We start from the raw sequence: 18,319 nt of genomic DNA, 5'->3' as shown, positions 1-18,319 counted from the left end.
AAAATGGGAAGAGGTGTGAGTTAGAGTTTTTCTAGTGGAGAAAACTTTGTGGGTGTGTTTGGGGTGAGGAGAGAAATTATGTGATTGTAATAATTTTTCACATAGTGAATTTTCTTCTCTGGGTCTGGTGGTTTTTCTCCTGTTTTGGAGTTTCCACGTAAATTTCTTGTGTTGTTATTATTTCTCTATTTTTCTTGTTACTCCTGCAAAGGGTAGATCCTAGGGGGGTGAATTTGGAGGTCCAAATTCCCAACAATTGGTATCAGAGCCACTAGGTTCTTTTTGTGGGGTGGAGTTTTGGTGTAGTAGTGTGGATACGTACAATCTAAGGAGGTTCTGTCTAGGAGATTGGAAATTTTAAGTGTGTCCATTGTGACCCTCCAATCTTTCCTGGGAACTGACTTAGTGAGGTACTATTCATTTCTACAGTAAATTCATCAAAGTAATTTCAGGAAGTAGGCCTTCAAATCTTGTAAAATTTGAGGTGGAGAAATTTGATGGGAGAATCAATTTTGGCTTGTGGCAAGTACAAGTCAAGGATGTCTTGATTCAATCAGGATTACACAAGGCATTGAAGGGCAGACCAACACATGAAGTCAGCACTGGTACTAGTGTGACTGGTGAAAGAAGCAGATTTAAAATGAGCGATGAAGATTGGGAGGATCTGGATTTGAGAACAGCAAGTGCGATACGTCTGTGCCTGGCCAAAAATGTTCTTGCAAATGTGCATGGAATTGCTATGACAAAGGAACTCTGGGAAAAACTTGAAGAGTTGTATCAGACAAAGGGCGTCTCAAATCGTGTGTACCTGAAGGAGCAGTTTCATACACTACGAATGAGTGAAGGTACAACTATTTCAGATCATTTAAGCGTTCTCAATGGCATTGTCGTTGAGCTAGAAGCTATTGGAGTTAAAATTGATGATGAAGATCAAGCCTTGAGACTCATCTGGTCTTTTCCACCTTCCTATGAGCACATGAAACCTATTTTGATACATGGGAAGGAGAAAATAATTTTTTCAGAGGTTACCAGTAAAATCTTTTCTGAAGAGAGAAGACTAAGTAGTGGAAGTAATGTTCCACTTGAGAACTTAGCGATGGTAGCAGCTAGAAATGGGAAGATGAAGAACTCCATGAAGAAGAAAGTAGTCTGCTGGGGGTGTGGACAATCTGGGCACGTCAAGAAAAATTGTCCAAGAGCTGGAGCAGGTTCGGCAAGTGGCTCCAAGTCAGTAAATGGAGATACTGGTATTGATGCTAATATTGTGTCTCTCTCCATGGAAGATTTTGATCTTTAAAAAGAGACATGTACATCCTCATGGCATGCCGCTAATTTCCAAAGTTGCCATGATAGAGGATATGTTAATATTAGCAGGTCCACAAGTTTGCACACAGGCATTGGTTTGGCAATGATGCAGGGTGTGTGGTGGAAATTCATGTCGATGCCTGATGAACTTCCAGGAGAGCCAAACGTGGAAGTTACACCATAATTTTCAGCAAGGTTGTTTTCGACATGGGCCGAAGTGAAATGCTTGGAATTGGTTTATTCTAAGTGGGTATGCTTTTATGGTGAAGCATGATAGCAGAAGCTATGAAAATCTTCATTGAGGTGGAGCTTGGCTGTGGGACCAGTCAAAGTCGTAAGGTGGAGATTGTTGACTTTTTGCTTGTTTTAGTCCCACATCGGTGAGATTAATGAGAATAGCAAAACTCATGGATTATAAATAAGAGGCTTAGCCTCTTAGTTTAAGTGTACCAGTCAAATGCTTAGCTAGTAACTTTTGACTCTAGTTAAATTCCTCTGTTGTCCATTTTTGTAAAATGGGAAGAGTGTGAGTTAGAGTTTTTCTAGTGGAGAAAGCTTTGTGGGTGTGTTTGGGGTGAGGAGAGAAATTGTGTGATTGTAATAATTTTTCACATAGTGAATTTTCTTCTCTGGGTTTGGTGGTTTTTCTCCTGTTTTGGAGTTTCCACGTAAATTTCTTGTGTTGTTATTATTTCTCTATTTTTCTTGTTACTCCTGCAAATGGTAGATCCTAGGGGGGTGAATTTGGAGGTCTAAATTCCCAACAGTTGAAACCCATGGTATTTTCTTTTGTTTTTCTTCAAATGACCAACATAAGCCAGATATCATCAAGACGGGTACTTAATCGTTGACAAATGAAGATTTTGAAGGTGGATTAAATTTTCAAGTAGTTTAGTTAGCTTGTTGAGTTCCAGATCTTAACAAGGAATGAAAGATTTCATTCAAAAAATAAACGTTACCGAGATTGATTGAGGGAGAACATGCAAGTGGGACGTCAATTGATATTTGTAAAACTTCTGACAGAATTTCATAAATTAGAAATTTTACACAGAAAATTATATATAAAATCTGCCTGCGACATTTATTATTTAAAGTAGCAATACAGCTATAAAAATAATTACACAAAAATATACCTTATAAAAAGTAAGTTCATAATCTGATAAACCACATCAGTTTATTGGATTATTTTTGTATCATCTATTTCTGACTAAAGTATTTCTCTACTTCAAATAGAGCCAAAAGACGATTACACTCAAGACCACGCAACCGCTAAACAAAATAGAGGTTATAAGTAAGGAATTTTTTCCAAAAATGTTCATGAACCAATCATGTTTTCTTGTAATCACAATATGCCCAATTGTCACTCCAACAACTTGTCCAAATGCATAACCTACCACAACTACCACAAGAATTTCCCAACCAAATTCAAATGCAGATCCCGATTCTTGACTTTGATCTACAGAGATTGAAGGAGGTGCTGGCAAATAAGCATTAGAATCCTCACAGTCCTTTGAGAGAGGTCTCCCACATAGCTCTGAATTCCCCTCATATGAATTGTTTCCAAATGTACCAAATTGGTTCCCTTGTGGTATAGGTCCTGTGAGAAGATTGTTTGAAACATTGAAAAATCCCAAGAAGGTGAGTTGTGTTAGTTGCTGTGGGATCTCCCCAGACAAGTTGTTTTCAGAAAGGTCTAATGATTCCAGCTCTGTAAGATTTGCTAATGAAAGTGGGATGTGGCCCGTGAGAACATTATTAGAAAGATTGACCAAACGAAACCCCCTTAAATTTTCAATGGATTCAGGAATCTCTCCACCAAATCTGTTGCTCGAGATATCAATGGCTTTGAATAATTCTAGGACCTTCTCGTAAAAGACAGCAACTCCCTTATTTGTCAGGGTCATGGTGTAATTATAATCATAGAGCCAAGCTTTACACAAAAATCTTCGTGGTACAACAGATGAGTTTACTTGGATATATGACAAAATATGTGAATTAGCAAATTCACGAGGCTTCCAATAATTTCCAAAAATTTCAAATGGCAGTTTCCCAGTAAAACCATTGAGGGAAAGGTCAATGACTCGCAAGTTGGGAAAATTATAGCCAGCTTTTGATGCTCCTATCTGGCCATGGAAGTTGTTTGAGCGCAAATTGAGAACCTTCAGGTTTGGAAGATTTTCCAACCAAGAGGGAAATATATCATGCAATTTGTTGTCACTGAAGTCAGCAACCTCCAACATCATACACTTGGCCAACGATCTTGGTAACTGTCCTTGGAATCTGTTGTGTCTGAGATTGATTATCCTTAACTCGGTTCCCTGTGTCCATGTTTGTGGAATGTTTCCTCGAAATTTGTAACTCTCCAGGTCAATCACTAAGAGAGAGGCACCAAAGTTCTGCATACATCTAGGAAGTGAACCACTCAAGTTGTTATTTGCCAAATCAAGGACTTGAATGGAAGTGAGACTGCAAATCAATTCCGAAATATTTCCAGTCAGTGAGTTCTCCGACATATCATAATGAGAAATGGTGGCTGGTGGAATGGGAAGCGACCCTTGAAGCAAATTAGACCTGAGGTTTAAACCAACAAGACGAGTTCCTGTAAGAGGCATTGGATGTTGACCTATGCTTGTTATAAAGTTTTTCGCGAGGCAAAGAACCTCAAGACTCAATTTGCTCGTGTCCCAGATCCATTCCGGTACCATGCCATGGATGTTGTTGTTGGACAGATCCAAACACACTAATCGATCTTGATTTTTTAAGAAATCTGGAAACTTGTTCAAGTTGCACGAAGATAATCCCAAAAACTGAAACTTTGGCAGACTCGCATTGGCATTGGCATCTTCAATAAGTACGGATACTTGATTATTCGATAGAATCAAAATAGTTAAATATTTGAGCTTAACAAACTTGCCAAACTCCACACTGCCACTAAAGCTGTTCCTGCCAAGATCAAGGTATTTAAGATTCTTGAGATTAAAGATTGAATCTGGAATTCGACCTTCAAGGTTGTTGTTCCCAAGTTCTAATGAAGTTAACTTTGTGAGATTCATTAGAGGGAAAGGAATTTCTCCGTCAAGTAGGTTATAGCGTAGAGAAAGGTCAGTGAGTTGTGTTAGATTTCCCATTGATGATGGGATCTTACCCACGAAAGAATTATTTGAAATCTCAAGATAAATGAGGCTTGTGAGGTTACCCAGTGAAGAGGGAATGGACCCCGAAAAGTTGCAACTCCGCAAATCCAACGTATTCAGGGAGCCCAGATTCCCTATTGAAGTGGGTATCTCACCTAAAAAACTTGTGAATGCGAGGTTCAATACCTCAAGGGGGCTACTCCATGTGAACTCAGACAAATAACCAGTGAGACCTTCATTGTAAGCCACATCAAGAACCTTCAAATATGGTAGCTTAAATATGCCTACTGGAATATTTCCTTGCAATCCACAATATTGAAGATGGACGGACGTCAAAGATGACAAACTCGCCAAGATACGAGGCACCACAGAGCTTATGTTCACATAGTTTAAATGAAGCCTGTTGAGGGAAAAATGAGCGTGTTGGCATATTCTTGTGAAAACCTGTGTAAAATAGTGTTGTAACAAGTGTTGTTGCGGAAGGATTGAAGTGGGGTTGAAGTGTGCTCATTATTGGTCAAAAGAAGCGACTTCGCTCGACCCTCGCTCGACAGAGCGCTCGAGCGAACTCAGGCAGATTCAACCGCTCGACCCTCGCTCGACATACGGCTCGAGCGAACTCAGGCAGATTCAACCGCTCGACCCTCGCTCGACATACGGCTCGAGCGAACTCAGGCAGATTCAACCGCTCGACCCTCGCTCGACACTGAGCTCAAGCGAACCCAGGCAGAGTGTGTCGCTCGACCCTCGCTCGACACTGAGCTCGAGCGAACTCAGGCAGAGTCGACCGCTCGATACTCGCTCGACATGGCGCTCGAGCGAACTCAGGTAGATTTCGGCGCTCGACCTTCGCTCGACCCTTCGCTCGAGCCAATGTTCCAGATCACTTACAATGTAGGGTTTTGAACGCCTCATTTGATGGGAACTATAAATAGAACATGTTAGCTTCTGTTCTATGTGTGGAGAATCAGAGCAAAAACCCTAAGGGCCTCCAAGAACTTCTTAGAGCAACCTCTTCCCCATTTGGTTGATTCTCTCTTGGAAAAATATTACTCCATCATAACACATTCAAAATCAACTCTTATTTGAGTCCATTGAAGTGGACATTGCTGTTGGCCGGAAGAGTCCGGAGCTGCCGTTGATGCAGAGATCGAGAGGTTCTCGTGGGAAGCTATAGGAAGGTCGGAGTTCCGACACTACATGCGTGTAGAGATCGAGTGGGTCACTCGTGGTGTTGCAAGCCAAGTTTAGCTACTACAAAGGTTTTGTGAGTGTTCTAAATTGGTTGTAACAAACTAAAGTTTCTATAGTGGATTTGAGGTGGTGTCTTACACCCGGAGTGGTTTTAGATTTTGAAGAGGTTCTTCAAATGAGTTTCCACTCCGTGAACAAAATCATGTGTTGATTATTTGTGTTATTTGTTTCATTTATTATCTGCTTGTTTGATTAATTTTCAAAAGGCCATAAAAATTAGATTACACCTATTCACCCCCCCTCTAGGTGTAGTGTTGTGTAGAACCACTGCTTTTTCAATTGGTATCAGAGCGGGTTCACTCCGCTAGGATTTAGTTCCTGAGTGTGATCCTGCTGTAGTGGTTTATATGGATAGGTCTCAATCACTCACATCTCCACCATTTTTTGATGGAAGTAACTATGCGTATTGGAAGGTTCGAATGAGAGCTTTCCTTAAGTCTGTGGATGAACGAGTGTGGACCTCTGTAACAAAGGGATGGAAACAACCGGTTGTATTCATTGAGGGAGTCGAAACCCCCAAGGGTGTGGAAAATTACTCTAGGGATGAAGTCAACGAGTGTAGTTGGAATAGCAAAGGCCTAAATGCGATATTCATGGCCGTGTCCCAGGAGGAGTTCAAAAGAATCTCCATGTGTGAAAATTGCAAAGAGGCATGGGACATTCTTGAGGTTACCCATGAAGGTACCAAGGCTGTAAAAAATTCTAAACTTCAAATGCTGACCACCAACTTTGAAGAACTTAGGATGAAGGATGATGAAACTTTTGATGTCTTCTATAGCAAACTTAATGATATTGTCAATTCTCGTTTTAATTTAGGGGATAGAATTCCTGAGGACAGAATTGTGAGAAAAGTCCTTAGATCTCTTCCTGAGAGGTTTCGTCCCAAAGTCACTGCTATAGAAGAAAGCAAAGACTTGGACAACATGAGAGTTGAAGAGTTGGTGGGTTCCTTACAAACCTATGAACATACTCTTCCTATGGATAAGAAAAACAAGTCCATAGCCCTCAAAGCTATTAGAGAAGAGTCTGGTGAATCTTCTGACGAACTTGCCATGAGTGACAAGGAGATAGCATTTTATGCTAAAAAATTCAGGAAGATGTTTGCCCAGAAAAACCCAAGACAAGAAAAGAGAAGGTTCAAGGGTATCAATGGAGGTTCTAGTTCAGAAAACCGAGAAGGGAGGTATAAGAGAGAAACTAGAGCTGTCAATGACAATATTCAGTGCCATGAATGTCATGGTTTTGGTCACATTCGACTTGAGTGTGCAAATTACAAAAGGGCCAAAGAGAAAGCGAATGCTGCTTCCTTGACTGATAGTGAGTCTGAGTCAAGTGACTCACAAGAGAGTTCTCCCAGGAAGAAAAATTTCAACTACATGGCTTTCACTTCCTCTGTTGCAGGAAAAAGTCATAACAGTGAATCTGTGGTTGAAATTGAGAGTGTTTCTGAAAATGAATCCGGGGATGAAGATGACTTGCAGGAAATCTATGAGAAGTTGTACAAGGAATGTGTGAAATTGAGGAAACTCAATAAAGCACATATTGAGGAAATAGATTTATGCAAAAGAGAAAATGAAGGGCTTCAGAGCAAACTGAGAGAAGCCATTGGTCTAACAGATGAGTTGCAAAAGAGAAATGTGACTTTGGAAGATAAAGTGACAACTCATGAAAATGAGCTAACTTTGTTAAATACTAAGTTGCAAAAATTCTCCATTGGGACAAACCAGCTTGACAAAATCCTAGGTTTAGGAAAGTCATCTAGTGATAAAAGTGGTTTAGGCTATTTTGAAGAGAATCCTGATGCTCCTTCAAGCTCAAAAGCTTTCGGTAAAAATGTGAGAACCACAGTGTTTGTTCCTGAAATGACTGAGAAAAAGAAGGCTCATCCATCTGAAAAGGGCAAGAAGCCTGTGCAAGTGCAAAAGTCTGTTCCTCCTCCCAAAAGACAAGGAGCTCGCAACATGAGCCCCATATGTCATCATTGTGGGAAGCTAGGCCATATTAGACCAAACTGTTTTAAATTAATGAGTCATTTTGTGCATGCTCCTGCATTTGTTAATAGTAGAACTGCTTATCCTTCTGGAAGGGGTAAGAATTACATGAATGACTCTAAGAATGTCTCAACCTTCTTGAGACAAAGACCTCACAAAGCAAGCCCCGTGTGTCATCATTGTGGTAAGATTGGTCACATCCGACCAAACTGTTTTGAGCTTAAGAGGCACACCAAGAAAATTGAAAAGCCTTTCTCAAAGAAATGGATACCAAGGTGGATCATCCAAAAGGGAAAGACGCGAGCCACACATGGTTTTGGTGCTGTAGACTGACAGGCATGCATTACATACATTACATGCATTTTTGTTTTATTTTGTTGTTGTTTATTTTTCTTGTTTGTTGTTGTCTAGTTTATTTATCGTTGTTTGCTGCCCCTACATGCACTTCATGATTGGGCTATATGATAGTGGGGTTGTTAATTCTAAAATCTAAGTGCATGTGTCTTTTGAGATTTGTATCATATTTCTATATTTTACAAAGATTTGGAACATGAGTATCTCGTGTAATCTGTGACTGGCATCACACACTTCACTCCAAACTCGGTCAATTGACATTTCACCACTTGTGAGTTTATTGGGGAGGCAATCAAAAGTGGTAGGAAGCTCTATCTTCATACAGAATTGACCACGGGCTAGATGACCTCATCATGGTTCATTTGTGCAAAAATATGTATCTCAAAAGGAAAAGAAAAAGTGAAGTTGAAATAAAAAAAAAAAAAAAAAAAAAAGGGGAAAAGAAAAAGGAGGGTGAAAAACAGAATAAGTTTTCTGTTTTCTTGAACATACTGAGACAAGTATTTAAACAGAAAGATTTAGGTCCTAGCAGCATTAGGTTTGACTTTCTGTGTCTTGAATGAGCTTCCCAAGCACCTATGGTTTCATGTTCAGCCTAGCCCCACTCACGCCTTACGGTTGAAATTTCTTGATTGAGCAAGGACCGCTTTAAACACGCACGTCTATATTACTTGTGATACTTTGTTTTAAATTGCGTGTTTTATGGGAATATGATGCTTCTCTACATTAGATAAGTACTCTTGGTGTGAAAATTGACATTCCCAATTTTTGTCCAAGTCATGTGAGTGTTATGTGCTTCAAAACTGGGCAAAATGTGTTTTTCTGAAGCTCTCGCTCGACCCTCGCTCGACACCGCTCGAGCGACAACCGCTCGACAGCCGCTCGAGGGTTTTAAGTTCGCTCGAGCGAACGCCTGGTATAAAAACCCAGCGCCGCTCGAGCCGCTCGAGCACAGTGGCCTCTTTCTCCCTCCCGTGCGATTTTCTTCCTCCTTTTCTCAAATTTCTTCGTTTAAACAAGTGTTTTCCTCCCGAAATCATCCTCAAACCAAGGTAAATCCTTTTCTCTCTTGTATTTTCGTGATTTGATGCTTTTATTTTAGGGTTTTCCGTGTGTTGTTATGCATTTGGGTTTCGGATTGGGTGTTTGAGAGTCTTTCTTCGATTGTTTTTCTTTTATCTTGTTTTATTGAGGCTATTGTATAGCCATTGTTGGGATTGGTTGTATTTAGGAGGTTTTTGAAACTCCCATGGGTCTATACCCGAGTTTCTCACTTGGATGCACTCCAAGTGTTCGATAAAATGTCTCAATGAAGTGTGTTTTTGGTTTTTCATCATGCATTGGCATAGCATTGCTCCCATATCTATTTCATGTCTATCCTAGGTTTGAGACATCGTTTAACTAGGATTGCATTATGTTTTGAAGGTGTTTTGGTTTAGAATTGGCATTGGTTTGCACATGGGTCATGCATGAGGTTTGGCATCGTTTAACATGAGTCATGCACATGGGTTGGCATTAGCTTGTAAATGGCTTGAGTTGTCATTGCATATGTGTCATGAATGTGGTTGGCATTAGCATGCATGTTGGTATTTCACATGAGTAGGCATTAGCATGCATATGGCACACTTTGACCTAGGCATTTGTTATTGTTTTGAAAAATGAGGAGTGACATCGGGCATGCACCGAGTCTTGCATTGTTAGTTGGCATTGTTGCGTCAGCATGCATGCATCCATCACGTCTTTGCATTGCCTTAGCCTTGTCTAACGTCTTTGACTCTGTCTACAGCCGACACCATGTCTCGACGTGTTCGTCCTCGCCAAAACCCTCCTGCACCCGTTCAAGCCCAATTCCATAGTGCCCGAGCCCAAGAGTTATACTCTCAGAACTTCTCGCATCGTACTCCCATAGTCGAGCGTGAAGTGACATTAGGTGAGCTTACCGAGACTATAATTCCCCGTATTTTTGAGTCTCGTCAGTGGCAGGCATTGACCACTGGTCATCCCACTCCTTCTGTGGAGTTGGTTAGGGAGTTTTACTCCAATATTCATGACATATCTGTTGATGACTCATTTGAAGTCAGTCTCAGGAATGTTGTTTTCCGAGTCACTCCGGGCATGATAGCGACTCTGCTAAATGCCCCTCGTGAGCTCTATCCTGAGTTTCCCTACTCACGGACATCTCCTCCAAGTCCACAAGTCATTGCTACTTGTCTTTGTGGCCGACCTAGTAGTTGGGAAGGGACAACCCCTATTTCAACTGCTCGTTTTACCCCCGATCACCTCATTCTTAGTAGGATTGTTCTTACGAACTTAGATCCTACTGGTCATAATAGTGATGTGGGTCTTGACCGTGCCCGTCTGCTGTATGCCTTGATCAATGGTGTCTCCATTGATCTAGGAAGTCTTTTGTGTCGGGTTATTGTTGAGGCGTATCGGTCCTCCAAAACACGGACTGGTTTGCCCTTACCGTGTTTGATCACCCGAATAGCTCTCTCCCAATCTGTTGCTTTCCATCCTCAGGAGCCTAGAATTGCTCTTAAGGCTCCTATTGGTCGTAGGACGGTTCAGCTGAGTCGTGCTCACACAACTCCACAGCCTATCCGTGTTGAGCACCCTCCCGCTCCCTCCTCTCAGCCTTCGAGCTCTCGACCATCTAGTTCTCAGCCGTCTACCTCGGCCCCATCCAGCTCTCAGCCATCTTCCTCAGCCCCCGGTTCGTCGGAGCCCGGTCTTCAGCAGGTACTTGAGTATCTAGCTCGCCTTGACGCCCGGTTCGACCGTCTTGAGGTGAAAGTTGACAACCTGCAACAACTTGTGACTCAACGCTTCAATGACATCGAGAGGCAGCTCAATGAGGATGATGAGGATGTCGATGGTGATGATTGAGACCCTTGGCTTCTTGTGACAAAAAGGGGGAGATTGATTGTTGAGGGGGAGATATTGTTGAGGGGGAGTAGTACAGTATTAACTCAGGGGGAGTGTTACTTGTACTAACACATTTTTTTTTGTTTTGGGGGAACAGCAGCTTTTGGTTATTTCTGTTGACTTATATTTCTTGTTAGCTGCTGATTGTTTGACAAATGTTTCTTGAACTCCTGATTTGTTGCTTAATAAAGTATTTCTTTTCTAATTATGATTTGAGAATTGCAAATACGTTTTTGTGCATATGTGAATGGGTATGTTTAACCGTTTGCTAAGCGTGTGCAGAAAATTTTCAACATGTTCAAGAATATGGATCTAATTGGGTGTGCTAGGATTAGATCATATGTATAGGTTAGAGGTTTTGTCACAGAAATGCCAAAGGGGGAGATTGTTGAGGGAAAAATGAGCGTGTTGGCATATTCTTGTGAAAACCTGTGTAAAATAGTGTTGTAACAAGTGTTGTTGCGGAAGGATTGAAGTGGGGTTGAAGTGTGCTCATTATTGGTCAAAAGAAGCGACTTCGCTCGACCCTCGCTCGACAGAGCGCTCGAGCGAACTCAGGCAGATTCAACCGCTCGACCCTCGCTCGACATACGGCTCGAGCGAACTCAGGCAGATTCAACCGCTCGACCCTCGCTCGACATACGGCTCGAGCGAACTCAGGCAGATTCAACCGCTCGACCCTCGCTCGACACTGAGCTCAAGCGAACCCAGGCAGAGTGTGTCGCTCGACCCTCGCTCGACACTGAGCTCGAGCGAACTCAGGCAGAGTCGACCGCTCGATACTCGCTCGACATGGCGCTCGAGCGAACTCAGGTAGATTTCGGCGCTCGACCTTCGCTCGACCCTTCGCTCGAGCCAATGTTCCAGATCACTTACAATGTAGGGTTTTGAACGCCTCATTTGATGGGAACTATAAATAGAACATGTTAGCTTCTGTTCTATGTGTGGAGAATCAGAGCAAAAACCCTAAGGGCCTCCAAGAACTTCTTAGAGCAACCTCTTCCCCATTTGGTTGATTCTCTCTTGGAAAAATATTACTCCATCATAACACATTCAAAATCAACTCTTATTTGAGTCCATTGAAGTGGACATTGCTGTTGGCCGGAAGAGTCCGGAGCTGCCGTTGATGCAGAGATCGAGAGGTTCTCGTGGGAAGCTATAGGAAGGTCGGAGTTCCGACACTACATGCGTGTAGAGATCGAGTGGGTCACTCGTGGTGTTGCAAGCCAAGTTTAGCTACTACAAAGGTTTTGTGAGTGTTCTAAATTGGTTGTAACAAACTAAAGTTTCTATAGTGGATTTGAGGTGGTGTCTTACACCCGGAGTGGTTTTAGATTTTGAAGAGGTTCTTCAAATGAGTTTCCACTCCGTGAACAAAATCATGTGTTGATTATTTGTGTTATTTGTTTCATTTATTATCTGCTTGTTTGATTAATTTTCAAAAGGCCATAAAAATTAGATTACACCTATTCACCCCCCCTCTAGGTGTAGTGTTGTGTAGAACCACTGCTTTTTCAAAGCCTTTGTAGGCGAGTCAAATTTCCAACTAGGCTTATTAGGCCAGACTCGAGTTTCAAAAGCTGTTTTCTAGAATAGAGATCATAGTTGTCGGACAGATCAAGGGATGACAAGTTTGATAATTGTGAAATTTGTGATGGAATTTGACCTGAAAACATAGAAGCAGAGAGATTGAGATACGCGAGTCTCGAAAGATTACTTACCTGGGACGGGATTTGGGAGTAGTTAAAGTGATTGTAGGCGAGATTAAGGCTTTGAAGGTGAACAAGGCGGAAAAGGCTGCTGTTGGGAGCAAGAGAACCATAGAGAAGACCGCTACTGAGGTCGAGGCCAATGACATGACCTGTGTCTTCATCGCACTCAACTCCATCCCATAAGCAGCAATCACTATTGTCTCCTTCCAGCGTCCAAGAGGAGACCTTTGGATAAGCAGAAGGATTGTGAGATTTGGATTGATTAATGATGACAAAGCTTTCCTTGAATTGCAGCAAGGCTGCGCTCTCATCAACCCGGCAAAGGATTTCCGTGAAAGAAGAAGCATAAGCGAGCATAAGTATATGCAGCAGCGAGAAAAATAAAAGCAAACGAATTAACATGAACGGGAAAAGCGATAAACCCATATTGTTGAACTATTGGATGCATAGAATCTTAGAGCAGAGCTTCTGTTTTTATAGACTGGAGCGGGGGGTCTGTTTCATTTGGCCGATTTCCAAATTTCTCGGACAACACAAGCTACGTGAAAAAATAGATATATGTTTCGGTAAGAACATCAAATGCACAATAAACTCGTGGTAACACATTTTCTAACCTTGATTGTTTTCGTTGATGAGATGAATTGAGATAAAAGTTAAAAGTTGAAGAAAATATTATTAAAATTTATACTTTTAATATTATTTTTATTTTAAGATTTGAAAAAATTAGATTGTTTGTTTTGTTTTATGTGAGAATATGAAAAGTTGTAATTATGATATGAGATAAAATAAGAACAGTTGCGAAAACAAACAAGATAGTCTTCTGGCCTACTTTCTTTTAATAGTCGACGAGTTCAAGTTGAATAGAGTTATGGCCATTATTCAAAGTTTGTTTGATGACAAATGACCAAAGAAAATGAAGGGAAAGTGAACCGGAAGTGCATTCTCATTAAAATGAAGTCAAGTTGAATAGAATTATGTCCATTATTCAAAGTTTGTTTGATGACAGATGACCAAAGAAAATGAAGGGAAAGCGGGCCGAAAGACCATTCTAATTAAAATAGCTAAAGTCAAACTCTTATTTTAGCTAATATGAGATTAATTTAATTTTGACTATTCTATTCATATCAAATTCATTATCCATTTATTAATTAGATGAAATGATTTGAGATAGATTAAAGAACCAAACTGGCCTTAAAGAAAATGAAGGGAAAGTGGGCCGACGGAGCATTCTCATTAGAATGGCTAAAGTCAAACTCTTGTTTTAGCTAATATGAGATGAGTTCAATTTTAGCTATGCCATTCGTATCAAATTCATATATTGGATTATCTATTTATTAATCATTATATAATAATAAAATAATATGAAATGAATTTAATTTTAACTATTCCAGTTACATCAAATCTCTATATTAGATAATCTATTTATTCATTATATAATAAAAAATAAAATTAATTTTATTTTTTTAATTTTTTAATTTATTTAATTTTATCCTATTTTACCATTCTACCGATTATATATTAATTAGTAATCATGTTCTAATTAAATTATTGATTAAAAAATTATATTTTCAATGGTGATTTAATGCTAAATCATAAAGGAACATAAAAGCATCAGGCTTTGATTAAAGGAACAACTGAGAAATGTGAGAATGTGATTGAAAAGAGAGAGAAATACAAATGATCCACTGTCCAGAAATGCTAAACAAAAATTCATAATGACAATAGTTAAGATGCTATTTACTGCAGTTAAATTCCTTTGAATTCAAAAGAATAATTTTGCATTTTTGTGAAAACAGGTAAAGGCTAGAAGAGTTGGGAAATAGAATGTGGCATTAACTTTAAATAGAAATAATCAAACCAAGTATTCATTTTAAACAACAATTTAAAGTAGTGTTTCCAAACTTAAAATTTTTGCTAAAACAGTAATAATTCTTAACCCTATAAAATTAAATGTTAGAGATGACTATTCCTTTAAGATACTCTGCTCCATTTAATGGGTTTCACCGAGATCTTGAACCTGATCTACCATCGTTTGTACGTACAATTAATGGTCAATGACTTTGGTAGCTGCCCCTGGACTTTGTTGTTCTACGTACCTAGGCCTACTAGCTAGCCCTAAGCAGCCGAGGAGGCTTGAATAGAGTAAGGCTATAGAGCAGCCATTCTAGCAGCGCACACAATGCACTCATTACGTGGTTGCATCTGTTTTTTTTTTTTTTTGGGGCAGGATTTGAAAGTCTGTTTTTAACTTTTACTCCCATTCGAAACATCTTGCGAAAGAGTTGCCGTCCTCCCTCTGTCACCACCCAGTCCAGCGACGTTGTACCCAGCTGCTCTCGGCGATGCCGTCTGTCGTCAATGACCGTGCGAAGCTCCTATGCCTGGCTAGCGCCGCCCCTCCCCACCAGCCTGTTGAACGAAGCAACTGTGATTTGAAGGCCAAAGACACTGCTCCGGTGGACCTCTGTTTCGTTGCCGCCCCTTCTCAGCTTCTATGATAACATTTGAATGTCCATTTTTATATGCATTGTGACGCCTCCAAATTCCGTTTGGGATCGAATGGACATTTGAAATGTCGAGACATGCAGCATAAGGTTACCTGCCCCCGTTCATGACATATAAGATGCAATATTCCTAACATGCATCTAATATTATGCAATATTCGCAGCGGATAATTTTTTTTTCTTTAGCAATACTATGCACCAAATTAAAAATATCTCAAATACTTAAAACATACTTCATATATAAAGATCCATTGAATAACTAAGATCACAGTACTAGTCCAAAATAGTTATGATCCAAAAGTATTGGAGATGCAACTCCATCGTACAAGTAGTAATTTAACTACTATATTAACATTTAACGACGCACCGTCGTTCAGTCGACTGTGTCTAATTGGTCAGCTCTTGATCTTCATTCAGGTCCTGTAACAAGATCTACCATTCGGGGGGAATGGTAGTTGAGACTACCACAGTGAGATTTGATTACAAATCTCAGCAAGTTAACAAAAACTTTCACACAGGCTAATGATGCATGGATGACAGTAAAAGCATAAATGCATAATTAAATTCATAAGTAATTAAACCATAACTTGGCGTATAACATAGCATAATTGGCATAACTTAAATTGAAACATGAACTGAACACGACTTGACATGAACTTGATCTGAAACTTGACTTAGCATGAAAAATACAAACTCCACAGTTGTTGTGGCCCCATGTATTCTACGTGTAAATACATACTCCACAGTTGTTGTGGCCCCATCTATTCTACGCAAACTTGACTTAACATGAAAAATACATACTCCACAGTTGTTGTGACCCCATGTATTTTACGTGTAAATACATACTCCACAGTTGTTGTGGCCCCATGTATTCTACACATCACAATGTAGTTAAATACATACTCCACAGTTGTTGTGGCCCCATATATTCTATACAAACTGAATGTACTCAAGATGAAATGTGACTGGAATACGAAAGGACTGAAGCCCTGACGTAACATGACGTAACATAACGTGACTTGAACATAACTTGAAATACATGACCAACTTGAGATAGAAACATTTCGTAACATGGCATAACATATAATAGACAACATATTTAACATTACATACTTGTAATGTACAGTAATACATGACAGAATACATTATGTATTAGTTAAAAATTGATGACAGAATAAATTCTATATAATAGACAATTACGTGATAACTTGGCATGGCATGACATATATGATAACATACATACATACACTGTAGTTCTTTTACTTAGCACACATACACAGTAGACTGCTAGTAAGTTAAAAGCTAACTTACCTCGATCTCCGCGTTTCTTATAAAACCTCAAGCGCGATCACGAGGAACTGTAATTAGTGATTCTAAAAGTTAGCACTAAATCACTAATAATTTTAAATATGAAAAATACTACTTAAATAGTAAAAGTTCCATTTTACTCTCTACATGTAGGAAAATAACCGTTTTACCCATAACTTAAGGATTTTGCATACTAACTCCAAAAGTCACCAAAATTTACATGCCTCATGTAAATTTTATCCTCAACTCAAATATCAATTTAGAAAAATTTAAAACTAATCACAACTATTAAAACTCTATAGGGCCGAAATTCCTATATGCTATTTCCATTGATTTTTGTTTCTAACTTGTTTTGATTAACCTTTTGATCTATGACTTATAAAGATGTGATCTTCAAACCAAACCATCACATGGTTTAAAAAGATGTCCTAAAACATATATAAGCTTCTAATTCAAGATCACATGGTTAAAAATTAACCAAACATAAATTTAGCCAAGAACATCCACACTTTGGCTTATTTGAATATCTCTTTGCATAAAATTTCATATCTTTGAAACTAACATCAAATATCTTCAAAATAATAATATAACATGTATATAAGATGGTTAGGATCCTCCAATAAAATTATCAAAGTCATTGGAATAGGTTTAGACCACCAAAGAATTAAACTTTCTCAAAACAGAAACTGTTTTTGCTCTTCCAGTTTCTAAGTTTCTAAATTTAAGAAAATCTTTCATCAAAACCTTTAATCATGTAAAAATCCTCAACCAATAATCATATACACATGTTAAAAATACTCTATAAAAATTTCGGACCAATATCTATCCATTAGCTTGGTCAAAAACTCCAAACTATATCATATTCTCCAGTTTATCTCCTAGAATGACTGTTCTATAGTTTACATAATATTTGACTGATCAAATGATCTTCAAATGGGAAAAATAAGATATCCACGTAAAATAGACTCAAAAAGGAACAACTTATATGAAGGAGATTTTATGATAAAATACTTACAAAAGTTTTGAAATGGGTGTGCAAAAGAACTCCTAAAAGCTGTCTGAGAGACAGTGTTTGGTATTCTTTTAATGGAAAGTGTAAATGAGATAATTTCATGGGGAGGGGTGGCGGGAGATACTTATGAATGAGATGTGGAAGAGATGAGGCTGGAGTGAGAGTTAAGTGTAGGACTTTCTTACCCGAAGTGAGAGTTAAGTGTAGGACTCTGTTACCCAGAGTGAGAGTTAAGTGTAGGACTCTCTTACCCAATAATATCCATGAAATTAGCTTAAAATATTTTTATCCAATAATATCTACAAAAATTAGCTCAAGATATTTTTATCCAATAATATCTACAGTTTTGAACAGACGTTTCGTCCGAAAATACGAAAAAGTGTTATTGCGCCATAAGACCTTAAATAACCCTCCGAGTCTAATGGCACAAACCATAATACATTTAGACACTTCTAACTATCTCCAATAATCAAAAACACACTTCTAATACCATAATGAGTAATAACACTAACTATGAAGTTAGACTAAAATCTATATGATTAATGGATTCGTGAAAGCTTATAGAGTCTTCACAAGGTTCCTAAAGTCAATAGAAATTCCACAATTGAATTTTTAGCGGGCTGTTACAATCTCCCCTCATAAAAAAAAGATTTCGTCCTCGAAATCGAAATAAGTAAGAAATAACAAGTTAAGGAATAAGTGTTGCTTACCAACCTGCTGTCTATCCCGTATATATCTACCTTTGAGATTATGCCATTTTTTTTTTAACTCTCTTACTTTAACCAACAATTATATTATACTTCTTTCCACAAGGTTGGCC

At 39.2% G+C, this 18,319-nt stretch overlaps 1 protein-coding gene across 1 annotated transcript; it reads right to left on the bottom strand.

The window, feature by feature from the left end:
- Nucleotides 1-2,525: 2,525 nt before the first annotated feature.
- On the bottom strand, nucleotides 2,526-13,032 carry LOC122304998 (receptor like protein 22-like). The gene is made up of 2 exons (XM_043117258.1): nucleotides 12,685-13,032; nucleotides 2,526-4,697 (listed from the first exon to the last, which is right to left on the bottom strand). The coding sequence occupies exons 1-2, from the start codon at nucleotides 13,030-13,032 to the stop codon at nucleotides 2,526-2,528; spliced, it is 2,520 nt and encodes an 839-aa protein (XP_042973192.1).
- Between the last annotated feature and the right edge of the window lie 5,287 nt (nucleotides 13,033-18,319).

The sequence above is a fragment of the Carya illinoinensis genome, chromosome 3 (genome assembly GCF_018687715.1).
Source record: "Carya illinoinensis cultivar Pawnee chromosome 3, C.illinoinensisPawnee_v1, whole genome shotgun sequence".
NCBI classification, from domain to species: Eukaryota; Viridiplantae; Streptophyta; class Magnoliopsida; order Fagales; family Juglandaceae; genus Carya; species Carya illinoinensis.
The sequence above is the reverse complement of the archived record's forward strand: the minus strand, read 5'-3'. Positions and strand labels throughout refer to the sequence as shown.